This window comes from Caenorhabditis elegans, chromosome I (assembly GCF_000002985.6).
Source record: "Caenorhabditis elegans chromosome I".
NCBI classification, from domain to species: Eukaryota; Metazoa; Nematoda; class Chromadorea; order Rhabditida; family Rhabditidae; genus Caenorhabditis; species Caenorhabditis elegans.
This window is the reverse complement of record NC_003279.8, coordinates 13,398,758-13,415,772: the sequence shown is the minus strand read 5'-3', so window position 1 is coordinate 13,415,772 and position 17,015 is coordinate 13,398,758. Positions and strand designations below refer to the sequence as shown.

Sequence of the window (17,015 nt, the reverse complement as noted above, 5' to 3'; positions counted from 1 at the left end):
TTTCTTGGGATCGAGTGAGGTTGGGAGACTACAAAGTGCAGGGTAGAAACTACAAACTACAAACTATAAACTGCAAACTACAAACTACAACATGCCAGCATCGATTGTTGTTTTGTTCATTCAATACCTATTAATACTTTCGAGTAATAGGCCGGACTGTAATATAACCACTTTATTCGGTTGAGGCGGGAACTACAAACTACAAATAGAACCTAAAAACTACGAACTACAAACTACAAACTACAAAACTATAAACTGTAAACTACAAATGTAACAAACTTTTAAAAAAAGCACTTCCCTTTACTTGCCCAATTCAATCATCAATATCATCAATATCGTTATGAATCGGTTACCTTGATTGAGGCTAAAACTGTAAACTACAAACTACAAAATATTGATAGCCTCAACCAAAACTTGTTTTCCAACTCTAGTATTTGCTTTCCATTACTTTTGACATGTTATTGCGGAAAAAAGAAAAAAAAACAAAAAAAAGATGAATATCTAAGGTTCGAGAGCTCATATTTCACGGGTGAGTGCTATTATAAAGATGACGAATCTGAAAAAGCAAAATAAAATTATTCATTTAAGCAAATTTATGTGCTGGCGGGAGGGTGTCCGGACGCCGCTAATCGGTTTTTTGCGAAACTTTTGGATTTTTTGGTTGGTTGAGGTTATGGACTACAAACTACAAACTACAAATCTCTTAGCCTCAACCAAAAAAAAATTCGTCAGCGAAATCTCGAATTCCCCGAGGAAAACAGATTATGACTAAAGTAAATAACCATGTCTGGAATTACAATCTAGTGGTCAAAGAAAAATTCTCAAGAGACTTGAAATATCAGACTAGTTGGATGAGGCTTAGCCTGTTTTGTAGTTTGTAGTCTCTAAGCCTCAACCAATCTAGCAGTCAAACAAATTTGCATTATACATCAAATCTTGAAGTTACTAATCTTATGGTGCATCAAAATTTGAAGATGAGAAGTGACGATAAAAATTTGTACTGACTTTTGTAGTTTGTAGTTTCATCTAGCTGAATCGAAATTCTAGAGTTTTGTAGTTTGTAGCCTGGGTTTGTAGCCTCAACCAAAGGGCCACCAGTTATCCTATACAGACTAATAATTTTTAAAAAATACGTACATATCCATGGCAAACTTTTACATCAATTGTAGTTTGTAGTCACTTATCTTCAACTAGATTCCATATTTAAGTTGTAGTTTGTAGTTTGTAGTTTGTAGTCGAAGCCTCAACGAAGCTAGCGCCGCAGGCATGTCTGCAAACTGTAGGCGCCCTAACGATTTTGCGCCGCAGGCCATCAATCTACAACTTGATCCGTTGTCAAAATATACATTGAAACACATCTTCACTTCCAGATTTTCCGACGTAAAAGTGGCACATCCTGTCGGGTCAAGTTCTTCTGGAAGATGGCCTTCTCCGGCGAAGGAGGCACATCCATAGATATGGTAGGATGACATTATTCCGAGTTTCGATTTGATTGACGCCTGAAAATTACGATTGGGTGAGGCTCACAAAGGAGAGTATTTCAACTTATTCCTGGAATCTGAGTTGAAACCTATTTTATTTGAGAGAACACCTTGAATATAGGTCATTACAAAAAATTTGGCTGCATACGGGCACTTTGAAACAGAAAAAAGTTGATCTGAAATTGCTCTCATAAGGGAAGGCTCTGAACTCGTTATCGGACTTTGTTACGCCACTATATACATTCGATAGAGAATGGTTACAGATGATCACTCCAAAAAATTTTGCTGCTCTGAAGAGCAGGTTCGACCAAGTTACGACACTTTGAAGATGCCAAAAATCATTGATGCACCCCCTTTGAAAAAAATCGAAAGTTTTCACTGAAAAATTTTTATTCCTGAAAGTTGTTAAAAATAGTTGTAATCGATTTAAAATAGTAAAAAACATATATTATACAAGTTTTAGCCCATCACTCTCAAAAAAACCCTTAAATTAATCTACATATCTTGAGAAAAATTCCAAAAAGTAGATGTTCATGTAGATCAATTCAAGGGTTGTTTTGAGAATTATGAACTGAAACTTGTATGGTATGATTTTCCATCATTTTCAACTATTTGAAAACATTTTATATCAACTTTTAGAAAAAAACAATTTTTGAATTTTTTGGAATTTTTAAAAAGGGGTATTTTGGCACTTTCCAAATTTCGTAACTTGGTCGAACCTGCTCTGAAGCAGCTAAATTTTTTGGAGTGATCATCTGTAACTATTCTCTATCGAATGTATATAGTGGCGTAACAAAGTCCGATAACGAGTTCAGAGCCTTCCCTTGTCAGGTCATTTTTCACAAAAAATCAATTCTTCGTGATTTTAGTACGTTTTATGGACATTTTAAGAAAAATAAATTCCAGATAAATTATTGAAATTTTCTGGTCATTTCCGTTGGCATTCTCTATCCGCTGAACCACCAAAACGACGATTTTGCTGTGAATTTGGAAGTGAGTTTTCTGAGCCAAGTATTTAAATTTTTTTCCCGAAAATTTTCAGCCAACATTTTTCTCAACATCCCAAATCTCCCGAGAGGTCCCAGAGAAAAAGGGGGTTCTCACCCTACTGCCCTACTCATTCGTCTTCCTTGACTGCCTTGTGTACGGCGGTCTCTTTTTATTGATTTTTTCCAAATTCTTTTATTGTGCTTTGTTATTTGTTATGAAAATGGTGAGTTCTTCAAAAAAAAAAGGTATAAAGGTTAGAATTAGAATTGTTACCGATTTCTCATAGTTTTTGAGGTTTTACACTAAAATGTTGACCAAAAATGATACTTTCTAATTGGAAATGTACCAATTTAGAAATTCGTCCAACTTATAAGATTTTTCAGCCAATCTAGTGTACACATTTATTGAAAAACAAAACCATGATGAGAATTCAGTATTTCTTCCAAAAACATATTTTCAGAGCTATCTTCTTTCGGAAATTATTATTGTGCCACCAACAACATCACGACACCAGTACAATCGATATGTTCAAACATCTGGAAACTATTATAATATTTCTGATATATCCTATCTATACCACGTTGGATTTCAATTGGAATAAGGAAAACATTTTCTACCTCAATGGGAGTAAAGGTCAATCCGGGAGCTTTCCAAAGGGAAATGCACGCGTTCTGCTATATGGAATCCATATTATGGATGACATAATCAAAAAGTATTAAGAAGATTATTTAAACTATTTTCCGTCTATTGGTGCAATTTTGGATCTCATCCGCATTGTGCACAAAAATGGAGGATTTCACAGAGTGGATCCATTTTGGCTTCTGGAAAGGATTACAGATGTTGCAAGCTCAAGACCAGATAATGCTTGGAGAGCACTCGAGGATGTTGTCATCAATGGAGCCCGTGCTCATTATACATCCATTCACGGTATTGAATCTTTGGGATTGGCAAGAGACAACACAATTCAATATCCACAACTCGCAAACTTCACAATTCGAATCACGGAAAACTTCTTCGAAGCGAACAGATTCTTGGCACCATTCAATCGTCAACGCACTCTACCAATCTTCTTCGACACGGAATCCGCACATTTTCCCGTTCGTCATAGGGATAGGTTGGCTCTGTTGACGTTCTGCGACATTGATACCCAGACAATTGTGCTTTGGCGTATCCACAAGACAAACGAACCAGAACTTCGAAGAATCCACCATTTCATTGCTCAGCTTGGGCAAACAAGAACATTTGCCGTCTTTGGAATGGAGACTCTTCTTCCACCCGATCGAGTCCTGAACCTGCAACCAAGATCAATGCCTTCGCTGAAACAATTGGCTCTGGAGGTTACCGGTATTATCCTCAATAAGGAGGAATCCCTCAGCGATTGGGTCAGGGAAGTACTTCGCATCGACCAAATCCACTATGCTTGCATGGATGCAGTCATTCTCCATCACATTTATGACGAGAACATTAATTGTTCCTGCTCTTTTTTTCAATCAGAAACACATTAATTTTTCAGAACTAATACGACTTACTCCTTGGCTGAACCAGCAAATGCATTTTTTTTCGTATTAATCAATTGTATTAACAAATTATCAATAAAACAATTTGCTCATGAAAACGTATTGTGAAATAATAAGAATGGGTACGCAATGGAGTGTCAGTGTGTTTGCGGATTGCAACCTTTTTACCCCTGGGGCCCTCTCCTCTATGTATAGTTACTCACAATGCAACTGCGTCTCTCTTATTTGGAAAATCTCTCAGTCATGCATTGTGTCTCATTTATCTGTCTCTTATGTCTGCGTCTCTCTATTTCAAAATTCATACCGTTCTTGGGTGGTCCCCCTTATGTTTTCATACAAACACATGTCTCCCCCTTTTTCGACTCTGTTCCTATCTGCAATCTTGGACCTACCACTACTTACATTCCAACGGGTTATGAATCTATTTTGTTACATAGATGACATGATCATCACTGTAATAAATGAATTTATTTTTATTCTTCTTATTGGTTAAATAAATGTATACAATATGAACTCTAATATCCTCGTGTCTTAGAAAAATGATGAAAAAATTCTTTCGACAATTTTTAAAGAATAGGGTCAAATTTCAAGGGTCAGTTTGCTTACTCTTAAGTCGTCCGACACAAGTTACTGTCTCCCCCCGAGAGGTTGCAAAGAAAAAGGGGTCCCCACTCTACATACACCCCTACTCATTCGTCTCCTTTGACTGCCTTTTGTACGGCGGTCTTTTTTTATTGATTTTTCTCCAAATTCCTATTTTATACTTTATTATTTGTTATGAAAATGGTGAGTTCTTCAAAAAAAAAAATCAAGAGAACAATTTCACATACTTCATTTTGATAGCCATTTCTAGTGGGGGTTTTGAACTGAAATTTTAAACAAAAATGATACTTTCTAATTGAACATGTACAAATGAATGCTATTTTTTGAACCGATTAGTCAAATTAATTTCCATAAAAAAGGTTTTATTGATCAGGAAGCAACCTTTATTGTTTGTAAGAAAGACTAATGTTCACAATAATCATTACATTAGCCGTTTTTGCAGAAACTGGAACGATAGTAGCTTCATTCATGCTGCTAGGTTTCCGAAAAACGGTCAAAATGACAATCTTCATAATATGACTACCAACAAAAAGCTTGTACGCCGGTGTGGAAAAAATCGGTACAAATCCGAAATAAAAACCGTATAAGACGGTCCACATCGGCAAAATTCAAAGAATGTATGAAACCTCTTTGATGATTCATACCTCTAAGCAAAAGCCAAGGAAATTACAGAAATGTCTTCACCGACATACGAACCTAACGGCACGGACGAATCTCCAATCTTATTGGATTATGAAGAGTCAATGGACGGAGATCCAACAGAAGACATAACAAAAGCTGAAGAAGACGAGCTTCTGAAAGAAGAGCCGACAAAAGAAAAGACAGTGGAAACTCCAATGGAAAAACTGGTCAAGGACAGAGTCTGGAAAATCATTACTCTAGACCAATGGTCACAAGAAACAGTAAAGCTCATCAAGGAACAATTCATAAACAAAAATTCAATATATGAAGGATTGCCGGAAATCACGACATTGTACAGAACTCTCTGTACTCTCTTGATTCTTAAATTATTATTATCTTTGTAATGGTTTTACTACAGTAAGCCACATTATTGTATTACACACCCCCATCCACTTGATTGTTTATATTATAATCTCTCTCCTTCCCGCCATCACCAACTCCGCCCCCTGACCCCGAGGCAGCAGATGTCCAACCTTCTAATCCAACCATTCCAATAACGAGTGCGAGTGACCCTTGCACAGACTGAACACCCTCAACTCTTTTCCCAATTATCTTGTATTTTCTTTTCTTTATATTATTCAATAAACATCAACCACACAATCCACTGAATTGCCTCCAGCACAGACATCTTCCGAAAAAATGAAGAACTGGCGAAAACTGGAAGAGATTCGATCAACGCTCACTGCACTCTTTATTGTTTTCACAAATGAGTGTGATGAGATAGCGAATGTGCTGCGAGAGATAAACCGACTCGAGGACTATGGACTGGCAAGAAATGGAATTCGAGTCGGTTACCTCGAACAGATGAAGTTCAATTTGGAAGAAATGTTCCAGGATCAAAAATCCATGAAAGGAAAAATAACTCTGAACATTGGAGAGTTATCAGAAACGATGAAAGAAACATGGGAACAAATGAATCATTTCGGGGCGCAGCTCCATCGCGGCCACCATGCGATGGAAAAGAAAATATCTTTTCTTGGAGATAGAATCGAGAAACATCTGAGAAATGACATACAAAATCTCAACAAGAAAATCGACAAGAAAATCTCTACTTTTGGAGAAAGAATCGAGAAGAAAATTGGAACCATCCAACCCGACGAGCTCGAGACCGTGAAAGTGATGCTCAACAAAACGAACGAGAAGATCGAGAAGATTCATGAAACCATCATCGACCTGCAAAAGAAAACCGATAATAGCTCTATTGCTGTCAAGCAAATGAAAGCCAAGATGGACTTAAGAGCCATCAGAGAACAAGAGGAGCGAACCGAAAAGGTTTCGGTCATCTTGACCGAAACCGAAAAACCATGCAAGTTCCCCTTGAAAAGCGATCCCAAAGAATTTCAGGGAAACATCCCACGAAAGGTCGACAAAGGACCGAGTATTCCTCGAAGGAAACCGAAGAACTCAGTGTTCAAAAACGATAAGAAAGTTCCCATGAGGGACTTCACGACGGATGAGGAGGAGAAGACACCGCGATGTGTGTACTGCCATTATCATCATCATTCCAATCGATGCGGGCACACGAAAGGAAGTTTCGAAAGAAAGAAAATTCTCTACAAAGACAACCGTTGCCACTTGTGCCTGGCAAAACGAGAAGGAAGACATCAATGTACTCCAAAGCCATGTACGTACTGTAAAAGGATCAATCATCATTGTTCCATCTGTATCGAGGCTCCCATTCAAAAAAGCGAAGATCAAAAGTGAAACAAGCTGCCAAGATCATCTTCATCACACACTCATCAAATCTTATCATCTACTCAAGCCAAGCAGTCTACTCAAGCTCAACAAGGAGATCAAAACAAAATCCGAGGCTACTCATCGTGCGGCGCGGGGTGTGTATGAAACCTCTTTGATGATTCATACCTCTAAGCAAAAGCCAAGAAATGCAATAATAGATTATAATTGATTTTATTGTAATGTTTTTTAATATAGGCTAAGAGCCTCAACCTTTCCCCCTTTTCTTTGACTGCCTTGTGTACGGCGGTCTCTTTTTATTGATTTTTAAAAAATAATCTTTCTAACCATTCACCTAAAAGTATGACTCTAACCATTCACCTAAAATTATGACTCTAACCATTCACCTAAAATTATGACTCTAACCATTCACCTAAAATTATGACTCTAACCATTCACCTAAAAATATGACTCTAACCATTCACCTAAAATTATGACTCTAACCATTCACCTAAAAATATGACTCTAACCATTCACCTAAAAATATGACTCTAACCATTCACCTAAAAATATGACTCTAACCATTCACCTAAAATTATGACTCTAACCATTCACCTAAAAATATGACTCTAACCATTCACCTAAAATTATGACTCTAACCATTCACCTAAAAATATGACTCTAACCATTCACCTAAAAATATGACTCTAACCATTCACCTAAAAATATGACTCTAACCATTCACCTAAAAATATGACTCTAACCATTCACCTAAAATTATGACTCTAACCATTCACCTAAAAATATGACTCTAACCATTCACCTAAAATTATGACTCTAACCATTCACCTAAAAATATGACTCTAACCATTCACCTAAAATTATGACTCTAACCATTCACCTAAAATTATGACTCTAACCATTCACCTAAAAATATGACTCTAACCATTCACCTAAAATTATGACTCTAACCATTCACCTAAAAATATGACTCTAACCATTCACCTAAAATTATGACTCTAACCATTCACCTAAAAATATGACTCTAACCATTCACCTAAAATTATGACTCTAACCATTCACCTAAAAATATGACTCTAACCATTCACCTAAAATTATGACTCTAACCATTCACCTAAAAATATGACTCTAACCATTCACCTAAAATTATGACTCTAACCATTCACCTAAAATTATGACTCTAACCATTCACCTAAAATTATGACTCTAACCATTCACCTAAAATTATGACTCTAACCATTCACCTAAAAATATGACTCTAACCATTCACCTAAAATTATGACTCTAACCATTCACCTAAAATTATGACTCTAACCATTCACCTAAAATTATGACTCTAACCATTCACCTAAAATTATGACTCTAACCATTCACCTAAAATTATGACTCTAACCATTCACCTAAAATTATGACTCTAACCATTCACCTAAAAATATGACTCTAACCATTCACCTAAAATTATGACTCTAACCATTCACCTAAAATTATGACTCTAACCATTCACCTAAAAATATGACTCTAACCATTCACCTAAAAATATGACTCTAACCATTCACCTAAAAATATGACTCTAACCATTCACCTAAAAATATGACTCTAACCATTCACCTAAAATTATGACTCTAACCATTCACCTAAAAATATGACTCTAACCATTCACCTAAAATTATGACTCTAACCATTCACCTAAAAATATGACTCTAACCATTCACCTAAAATTATGACTCTAACCATTCACCTAAAATTATGACTCTAACCATTCACCTAAAATTATGACTCTAACCATTCACCTAAAAATATGACTCTAACCATTCACCTAAAAATATGACTCTAACCATTCACCTAAAATTATGACTCTAACCATTCACCTAAAATTATGACTCTAACCATTCACCTAAAATTATGACTCTAACCATTCACCTAAAAATATGACTCTAACCATTCACCTAAAAATATGACTCTAACCATTCACCTAAAATTATGACTCTAACCATTCACCTAAAAATATGACTCTAACCATTCACCTAAAATTATGACTCTAACCATTCACCTAAAATTATGACTCTAACCATTCACCTAAAAATATGACTCTAACCATTCACCTAAAATTATGACTCTAACCATTCACCTAAAAATATGACTCTAACCATTCACCTAAAAATATGACTCTAACCATTCACCTAAAAATATGACTCTAACCATTCACCTAAAATTATGACTCTAACCATTCACCTAAAATTATGACTCTAACCATTCACCTAAAAATATGACTCTAACCATTCACCTAAAAATATGACTCTAACCATTCACCTAAAAATATGACTCTAACCATTCACCTAAAAATATGACTCTAACCATTCACCTAAAAATATGACTCTAACCATTCACCTAAAAATATGACTCTAACCATTCACCTAAAAATATGACTCTAACCATTCACCTAAAATTATGACTCTAACCATTCACCTAAAATTATGACTCTAACCATTCACCTAAAAATATGACTCTAACCATTCACCTAAAATTATGACTCTAACCATTCACCTAAAAATATGACTCTAACCATTCACCTAAAAATATGACTCTAACCATTCACCTAAAAATATGACTCTAACCATTCACCTAAAATTATGACTCTAACCATTCACCTAAAATTATGACTCTAACCATTCACCTAAAAATATGACTCTAACCATTCACCTAAAATTATGACTCTAACCATTCACCTAAAAATATGACTCTAACCATTCACCTAAAATTATGACTCTAACCATTCACCTAAAAATATGACTCTAACCATTCACCTAAAAATATGACTCTAACCATTCACCTAAAATTATGACTCTAACCATTCACCTAAAAATATGACTCTAACCATTCACCTAAAATTATGACTCTAACCATTCACCTAAAAATATGACTCTAACCATTCACCTAAAATTATGACTCTAACCATTCACCTAAAAATATGACTCTAACCATTCACCTAAAATTATGACTCTAACCATTCACCTAAAAATATGACTCTAACCATTCACCTAAAATTATGACTCTAACCATTCACCTAAAAATATGACTCTAACCATTCACCTAAAATTATGACTCTAACCATTCACCTAAAAATATGACTCTAACCATTCACCTAAAAATATGACTCTAACCATTCACCTAAAAATATGACTCTAACCATTCACCTAAAAATATGACTCTAACCATTCACCTAAAAATATGACTCTAACCATTCACCTAAAATTATGACTCTAACCATTCACCTAAAATTATGACTCTAACCATTCACCTAAAAATATGACTCTAACCATTCACCTAAAATTATGACTCTAACCATTCACCTAAAATTATGACTCTAACCATTCACCTAAAATTATGACTCTAACCATTCACCTAAAAATATGACTCTAACCATTCACCTAAAATTATGACTCTAACCATTCACCTAAAATTATGACTCTAACCATTCACCTAAAAATATGACTCTAACCATTCACCTAAAATTATGACTCTAACCATTCACCTAAAATTATGACTCTAACCATTCACCTAAAAATATGACTCTAACCATTCACCTAAAATTATGACTCTAACCATTCACCTAAAAATATGACTCTAACCATTCACCTAAAATTATGACTCTAACCATTCACCTAAAAATATGACTCTAACCATTCACCTAAAATTATGACTCTAACCATTCACCTAAAAATATGACTCTAACCATTCACCTAAAATTATGACTCTAACCATTCACCTAAAATTATGACTCTAACCATTCACCTAAAAATATGACTCTAACCATTCACCTAAAATTATGACTCTAACCATTCACCTAAAATTATGACTCTAACCATTCACCTAAAATTATGACTCTAACCATTCACCTAAAATTATGACTCTAACCATTCACCTAAAAATATGACTCTAACCATTCACCTAAAATTATGACTCTAACCATTCACCTAAAAATATGACTCTAACCATTCACCTAAAATTATGACTCTAACCATTCACCTAAAAATATGACTCTAACCATTCACCTAAAAATATGACTCTAACCATTCACCTAAAAATATGACTCTAACCATTCACCTAAAATTATGACTCTAACCATTCACCTAAAATTATGACTCTAACCATTCACCTAAAAGTATGACTCTAACCATTCACCTAAAATTATGACTCTAACCATTCACCTAAAAATATGACTCTAACCATTCACCTAAAATTATGACTCTAACCATTCACCTAAAATTATGACTCTAACCATTCACCTAAAATTATGACTCTAACCATTCACCTAAAAATATGACTCTAACCATTCACCTAAAAATATGACTCTAACCATTCACCTAAAAATATGACTTTAACCATTCACCTAAAATTATGACTCTAACCATTCACCTAAAATTATGACTCTAACCATTCACCTAAAATTATGACTCTAACCATTCACCTAAAATTATTATATTTCGTATGCCAATCTATTTTTTGGTATGTTAATCTATTCTTCGTAAAAAATAGATTGGCATAGGAAAAAATAGATTAGTCCCCCACAATTCCGAATCCGATATCTCTTCGAAGGGCAAAAACTCAATTTTTCTAAGTTACAGTAACCCTACATAAATCCTACAGTACTACTACAGAACCCGATTTTGGTGCAAATTATTTTTTTTGTTGGTTTAAAAACACGAAAAACATATTCATTTTTTGTTGGAAAAGTGAAATATTTAAATCCGGCGAACAAATAATGTTGATTTTGAAAAAGAAGAAAAGAAATACAAGCAGGGTGTAGACACAAAATGTTTTTTTAATAAACAAAAATTTTCAACTGAAGAGTGACGATCTCAAAAAATTTCAAAAAACCTCAATAATTTAGGACAAAAAGCACAAAAATAGGGAAAATGTAGGAAAAAGGAGATGAAAAATAAATTTTAACTTCGAAGTATCGTGATGGCGGTGGAATTTGGCATGGAAGTGTTGGCGGGCTGGCGGGAAATTCAACTTTTTTAAAGTTATCTTCCCCAAAGACCATTGGCACGTTGCCATTGAGCTGGTGATCTGGAACAAAATATCAATAATTTCGAGAACAAATCAATGGCTAATGGAGCAAAAGTTTAAACTGAAAGAAGCGTGGCAAATTTTAAAGTTTTCGAAAAATAAAATCAGTAATTAATACATTTTTGGAATTCTCGCAAACGTCATCCTGCCCAGAAATCGAGGGCTCAAATTGCTCCTGTAATGGTTATTGAAATTCACAGAGTAAAAAAAAAAAAGATCTGTGTACATTTTTTAACAATAAATTTGAATTCCCGCTCACCTTTTGTACAACATCGTCACGTCATCATCTCCGTTTTCAGTTGTGTAATCGTCATCGAACGAAGAAGCAGACCGTTTTCCCCATAAACTGTTCAGTTTGTTCCAATTTTGAGGGGTTCTCTTGTCTTGCTGCAAGAAAATATGTTGTGTGTTGCCAAGATGTTACCGAGAACTAACCGACGCTTCTTGAACAGACCGTTTACCCCACAATCCGTGTGCCTTATTCCATCCCAACACACGATCGTCTGAAGCCGCCAAACTCAATGAGATGAGCATTGCCAAACCTGCAAATTCTGGGGTTGCAGTAACAGATTTGAAATGTTCAATAAACTCAAACGATTGAAAATGGAAATTTAAGCATTTCGTTGGTTGGTAGTTTTTTGATAACTCTATTGTCTAATATAACTAGTTGTCTGCATCTCCTCCTCGCACCACACTAAACGCTCATATCTCTGCTGTGGAAAGAGTTACATAAAAACTTCCAACTGACAAAATTATCAGCTTAAAATGTACAGTATTTTGTCAGTTTAAACCGTTTTGTTAGCTCTAGCGGTTACAGAGATACAATCGATTAAAAAAGACAGTGTGAGAACAGAGAGGCAAGAGGACGCAGGTTGTCTCGTTGTCTGCGTCTCTGACAAACTTCTGACAATTGTATTTTAACAGCGGATTAAACTTCTTAAAATAGTTGTATACTGGCAAAATAATCAGATTTTTATCTGGGAATATTTTTTAAACTTTTTCTTTAATTTTTATTTGAACGTAAATTTCCAAAATTCATCCAACAAAAAACAATTTATCAAAAACAAGAAAAAGTCTAAATATAGTTTTCACAAGAAAAAATTATTTCTGGTTCCCCTGGCCAGTTGGTAACAAAAGTTTCCACCCACATTTCATTTTTCATGTGGCCGACAATGTGTCAAAAAGGGGAACAAAGGTCCCAATGGAGCACATTCACTTACCAACAATAAAGTGTATCAGCTGCATATTTCTTTTCTTTTTGCGCCTTCTTTTGTTTTGTAGACCCTGGAAAAAAATGGAATTTGGTGTGAGAACTGATGTCAAAAGAGAAATGTTAAGTACATGGGAAGTAATTAGAAAAAGAGAGAGAGAGAGAGAGAGAGAGAGAGAGAGAGACCATGTGGCCTGCTGCGAAACGCAGAAAAGTAGTGTGGCTCACAGCGAGGCGCAGATGCGCAGAGTGTCTGGCTGAGAGATGCAGACAAATAGTTGGTTTTGTTATCTGCGTCTCCACCTATTTCTTTCAATTTTAACTCCGTGTATCTCTACAGTTACTTGTCTCAGAAAAAATTTGCCAACTACAAAAAATGGAAAAATGTACAACATCAAATTTTACAGGTTCGTTCCAGTTTTCATGTTTTCCCCAATCGCCAACACGTCATGAGTCCTTGTAGAGCTCAAACTCCACAACAACACCGGAAGTGTCTTAGAACTCTGAAATTAACAACAACGGGCGGTCCGTAATCTCCGCTAAACCCCCGCGCTGCAACCTCAGACAACGATCGGTACGAATGTGGGAAGTAATACGAATTATTTAGATTCGATGGGATTTTGAGAGTATTTTTACATCAGGGATGTGCGGCAAATCTTAAAATTTGCCGAGCACAGCAAATTCGGCAAATTCGACAAATCCACTTTATTGAATATTGCCGAACTCGGCAAACGGCAAATTCGGCAAATTTGCCGCACACCCCTGTTTTAGATGTGTGAGTATAGGTCTGAAAATTTGCAGAGTGAGTAACATTTTTTTTTTGAAAAATCGTCTGCATCAGTAACTTTTTACGTTTAAAAATCTTTTAAAAAAATGAAAAAATCTAAACTAGACGCATAAATTGTATTTCGATAGTTTTGGTGCAAGTGTTAAACAAAGAAATTGAGAAAAAACTGAGGTTATGTTTAAAAGACTCCAACTTGCCAAGAATTCACATAATCAAAAAAATTTACTGACAAAATGTTAACCATAAGTTTTTACATATTTTGTTAGTTGAGACAATTTTGGTAGCTTTTCTAGTTATAGAATTACACCATCTCGAAATCATGCAGTTTCTGGCCTAATTTGAACATTTCTCGTTATAGGGGATTCTAGAAAGCTCGAAAATCTCACAGAACATTTTTTTTTAATAAGAACCATTTTAAATGATTTTGGAACTTTCGACTAGGTAGGTACACTGGTCTAGGTTATTTTAAACATTGTAAAAAAAGCTATATAAATTTCTGGACCAAAATGAGAAAAGCGGACAAGATAGTTTTTTTAGGAAAAAGTTCCAAAAATTTCCAGCTGGCTTCAGCAGTCACCAAAAAAAGTAAAAATAGTAGAAAAATAAGCACCAAAACTCAAGAAGTTCAAAAGTAAAAACACTTTCTTTCCTGAAACCAATAACTTTTTTCTCCAGTTTTTTTCAAAAACTTGTTCAAAATGAGCTAATGAGCCAAGAGCCACCCGGCTCCAAACTCCGCCTACTTTTTTTGTATACGTCAGCAGAAATAGCAGAAGCAAGAAGGAAGACAATGTTCTCATGGGAATTTCAGATGGAATATAGTGATATGGAAAATCGGCAGGGGCAAGGGAGCAAATTTGTATATCTATGAGAAGCTGGATTTTTGGAATGAAAATTTATTGCAATTTTTATCTTGATTTTTTCGATTTTTTTTCGCATTTTTTCCAAAGGTCGAAAATTGAAATTTATTGTCTTTGGCTAGAGAAAATAAAATTACTTCAAAAGCATTTTTATAAGAGTATGTTTTGTGAACTTTTTTGTGAAAATAATTTTTTTTCGCAATTTTTTTCTATTTTCAGAAACTTCAGATTTTTTTCACCACAAAATTAAAAAAAAAAACACCGAAGACTGCAAAAAATATTTTTGGAGCAAATTAAATGGAAAAATACGCCTGAAATTTTGTTCTGTATATTTCCAGTTTATTTCCATCTAATTTTTAGTTTGCTAACAATTATTTCTGCACCTTTTATTGGGTAGGAGTTTATTTAAAATTTCAATTTTTTTTAACTTAAAACTTCGGCATGCTTACGAAGTATTTTCCTAAGTTCTGCAACACAAAAAAACGCTTTTGGAGCAATTTTACAGCTCTTATGTGAATTTTTTTACCCAACCAGAAAGCCTATTTGAAAAAACTCAAAATTCACACCTAAGAAAAAACGCAAAAAAAAATTGGAAAACAGCTGGAAAACAAAAGAAAAAGATAATGACAAATAATTCATTTTCCTACACATTTGCCTAACTCCCTGGAACATGGAACCCCTGACAGAAAAAAAACAAAGAAAATGAACTCATTAAAATTCACAACACACATTTCTGGAGAAGGGAAATCCTCCATTCTTTAGGATTTTAGGCCTAAAGAAAAATAAGAAAAACTGCAAAAAAAGTTTGAAAAAACATTAGGTTAGGTTTAAGGTTACTGTGGTCTGCCTCATACTTTCCTTCACATAAACCTACCTAATGCCTACCTACTTGCCTAACTACGAGCCTACCTAGGTGCTTACCTACATGCCTACTTCCTATCTACCTACTTTTTTATCGAATACCTACCTTTTCGCTTAACACGTGCCTACTTGATGCCTGCCTACGTTTCTGCGTTATGATTACGCCAAGTCTAGCTGCGGACCAACCGAATACATTTGCGTCTACCGCATGCCTGCCTGTGTGCCTATTTCATTCGTACCTACGTTAATGCTTCTGTGTACTTACGCGCCTTTCTACGTGCCTGTCTGGTGCCTACCGCATGCCTGCCTATCTCTGTGAGTGACCTGCTTGAAAATGCTCAAAAATCTGAATTCCTGAGTGCTCTCTTCACTTTTTCGAATTTCTTTTTTCGTAAAAGGTATGACCTGAACATGTATGAACAAAATTCATAAAATAAATCTGTTTAAGGCCAAACAATAAATAAAATTGGGTACTTATGGGTTTCGCTCCCCCCAAAATGATTTTTAATTATTTAACGCTACCTTTTAATTTTAATCCACACGTGAAGTTTATTTTAATATTTACTGTTTTCATTTATAGGCTTAGAAAATCATTTCCCTAAGCCTGAGAATGAAAAAAGTTCACGTCTCAATTAGAAAATATGGAAATCATTTTGGGGGGAACGAAACCCATAAGTACCTAAAATTGTATCATTTTCTGTCGTTTTCTCCGAGAAAAAAAATTCGAAGCTTATACCTGAAACATGATAATAAATTTTTAAAAAAGTAGCTTCAGAACAGTCACTTTTGGTATATATTTTTTAAAACTCACAAAAAATTAAGAGAAACCTAGTAACCGAATCTGTATTTCAAGCTTTTTTCCGCATTTCTAAAAGCCCTTAAACTCTAGTTTAAACAACAAATATATATAAATGGCCTAAAGCTTTGAAACTGAACTTTCGGGTAACCTCCTCGTCAATTCCAACGGAAAAATAAAAGAAATAAGAGTACTTTTTCTCTTTCTGCTAATTAACACCCATTCTCCCCTCACAGACACCCCTTTTTCTCTAGTCAACGCCTCCGTGGGATTATGCTCAAATTTCAAAATCCATCCGTAAGTTTTCCATGTCTCAAAAGTGCCCCTAATTTGTTAGAATTTGCAGATAGCCTAAAATGTGGAAGCGCAGAGAAGTTAGGGTGTCTGATTTCTTTCCGTCTCTGGATATGTATGTTGAGCTTGGAAGTTTTGAAAAGTAGTTTTAAAAGTAGGAAATTTGA

General features: G+C 34.9%; 3 protein-coding genes, 1 non-coding gene and 2 pseudogenes across 9 annotated transcripts; 2 read left to right on the top strand and 4 right to left on the bottom strand.

Annotated features, from left to right (window-relative positions):
• Positions 1-1,307: 1,307 nt before the first annotated feature.
• W05H12.3 lies at positions 1,308-1,500 on the bottom strand (annotated as a pseudogene). The gene has a single exon. A coding segment is annotated over exon 1 (193 nt).
• Positions 1,501-2,600: 1,100 nt separating this feature from the next.
• Positions 2,601-3,348, top strand: W05H12.2 (annotated as a pseudogene). Its single transcript has 2 exons — positions 2,601-2,694; positions 2,932-3,348. Coding segments are annotated over exons 1-2 (511 nt in total).
• On the bottom strand, positions 2,859-4,113 carry W05H12.4 (uncharacterized protein). The gene is made up of 2 exons (NM_001383745.1): positions 3,814-4,113; positions 2,859-3,763 (listed from the first exon to the last, which is right to left on the bottom strand). Exons 1-2 carry the CDS (start codon positions 3,871-3,873, stop codon positions 3,530-3,532), a joined length of 294 nt encoding a protein of 97 aa, NP_001370289.1. The 5' UTR covers positions 3,874-4,113; the 3' UTR covers positions 2,859-3,529.
• A 105-nt stretch (positions 4,114-4,218) lies between these two features.
• Positions 4,219-5,876, top strand: C01A2.1 (the record flags this gene model as incomplete). Of its 3 annotated transcripts, none has more annotated exons than NM_001265227.3 (2): positions 4,219-4,774; positions 5,264-5,876. In NM_001265227.3, 2 exons carry the CDS (start codon positions 4,528-4,530, stop codon positions 5,614-5,616), a joined length of 600 nt encoding a protein of 199 aa, NP_001252156.1. The 3 variants fall into 3 exon arrangements, with proteins under 3 accessions (NP_001252156.1, NP_001370287.1, NP_001252157.1); NM_001383744.1 differs by having other exon boundaries at positions 4,301-4,774; positions 5,034-5,872; NM_001265228.3 differs by lacking the exon at positions 4,219-4,774 and having other exon boundaries at positions 5,266-5,616.
• Positions 5,877-7,075: 1,199 nt separating this feature from the next.
• Positions 7,076-7,099, bottom strand: C01A2.8. Its single transcript, NR_050677.1, has one exon. It is a non-coding gene; the product is annotated as an Unclassified non-coding RNA C01A2.8 (non-coding RNA).
• A 4,567-nt stretch (positions 7,100-11,666) lies between these two features.
• Positions 11,667-13,325, bottom strand: mihp-1 (MIP-1-5). 2 transcript variants are annotated; one of them, NM_001265225.3, is made up of 5 exons: positions 13,261-13,325; positions 12,476-12,582; positions 12,300-12,427; positions 12,159-12,215; positions 11,669-12,040 (listed from the first exon to the last, which is right to left on the bottom strand). In NM_001265225.3, exons 1-5 carry the CDS (start codon positions 13,283-13,285, stop codon positions 11,995-11,997), a joined length of 363 nt encoding a protein of 120 aa, NP_001252154.1. In that variant the 5' UTR covers positions 13,286-13,325; the 3' UTR covers positions 11,669-11,994. The 2 variants fall into 2 exon arrangements, with proteins under 2 accessions (NP_001252155.1, NP_001252154.1); NM_001265226.2 differs by lacking the exon at positions 12,159-12,215 and having other exon boundaries at positions 11,667-12,040; positions 13,261-13,324.
• Between the last annotated feature and the right edge of the window lie 3,690 nt (positions 13,326-17,015).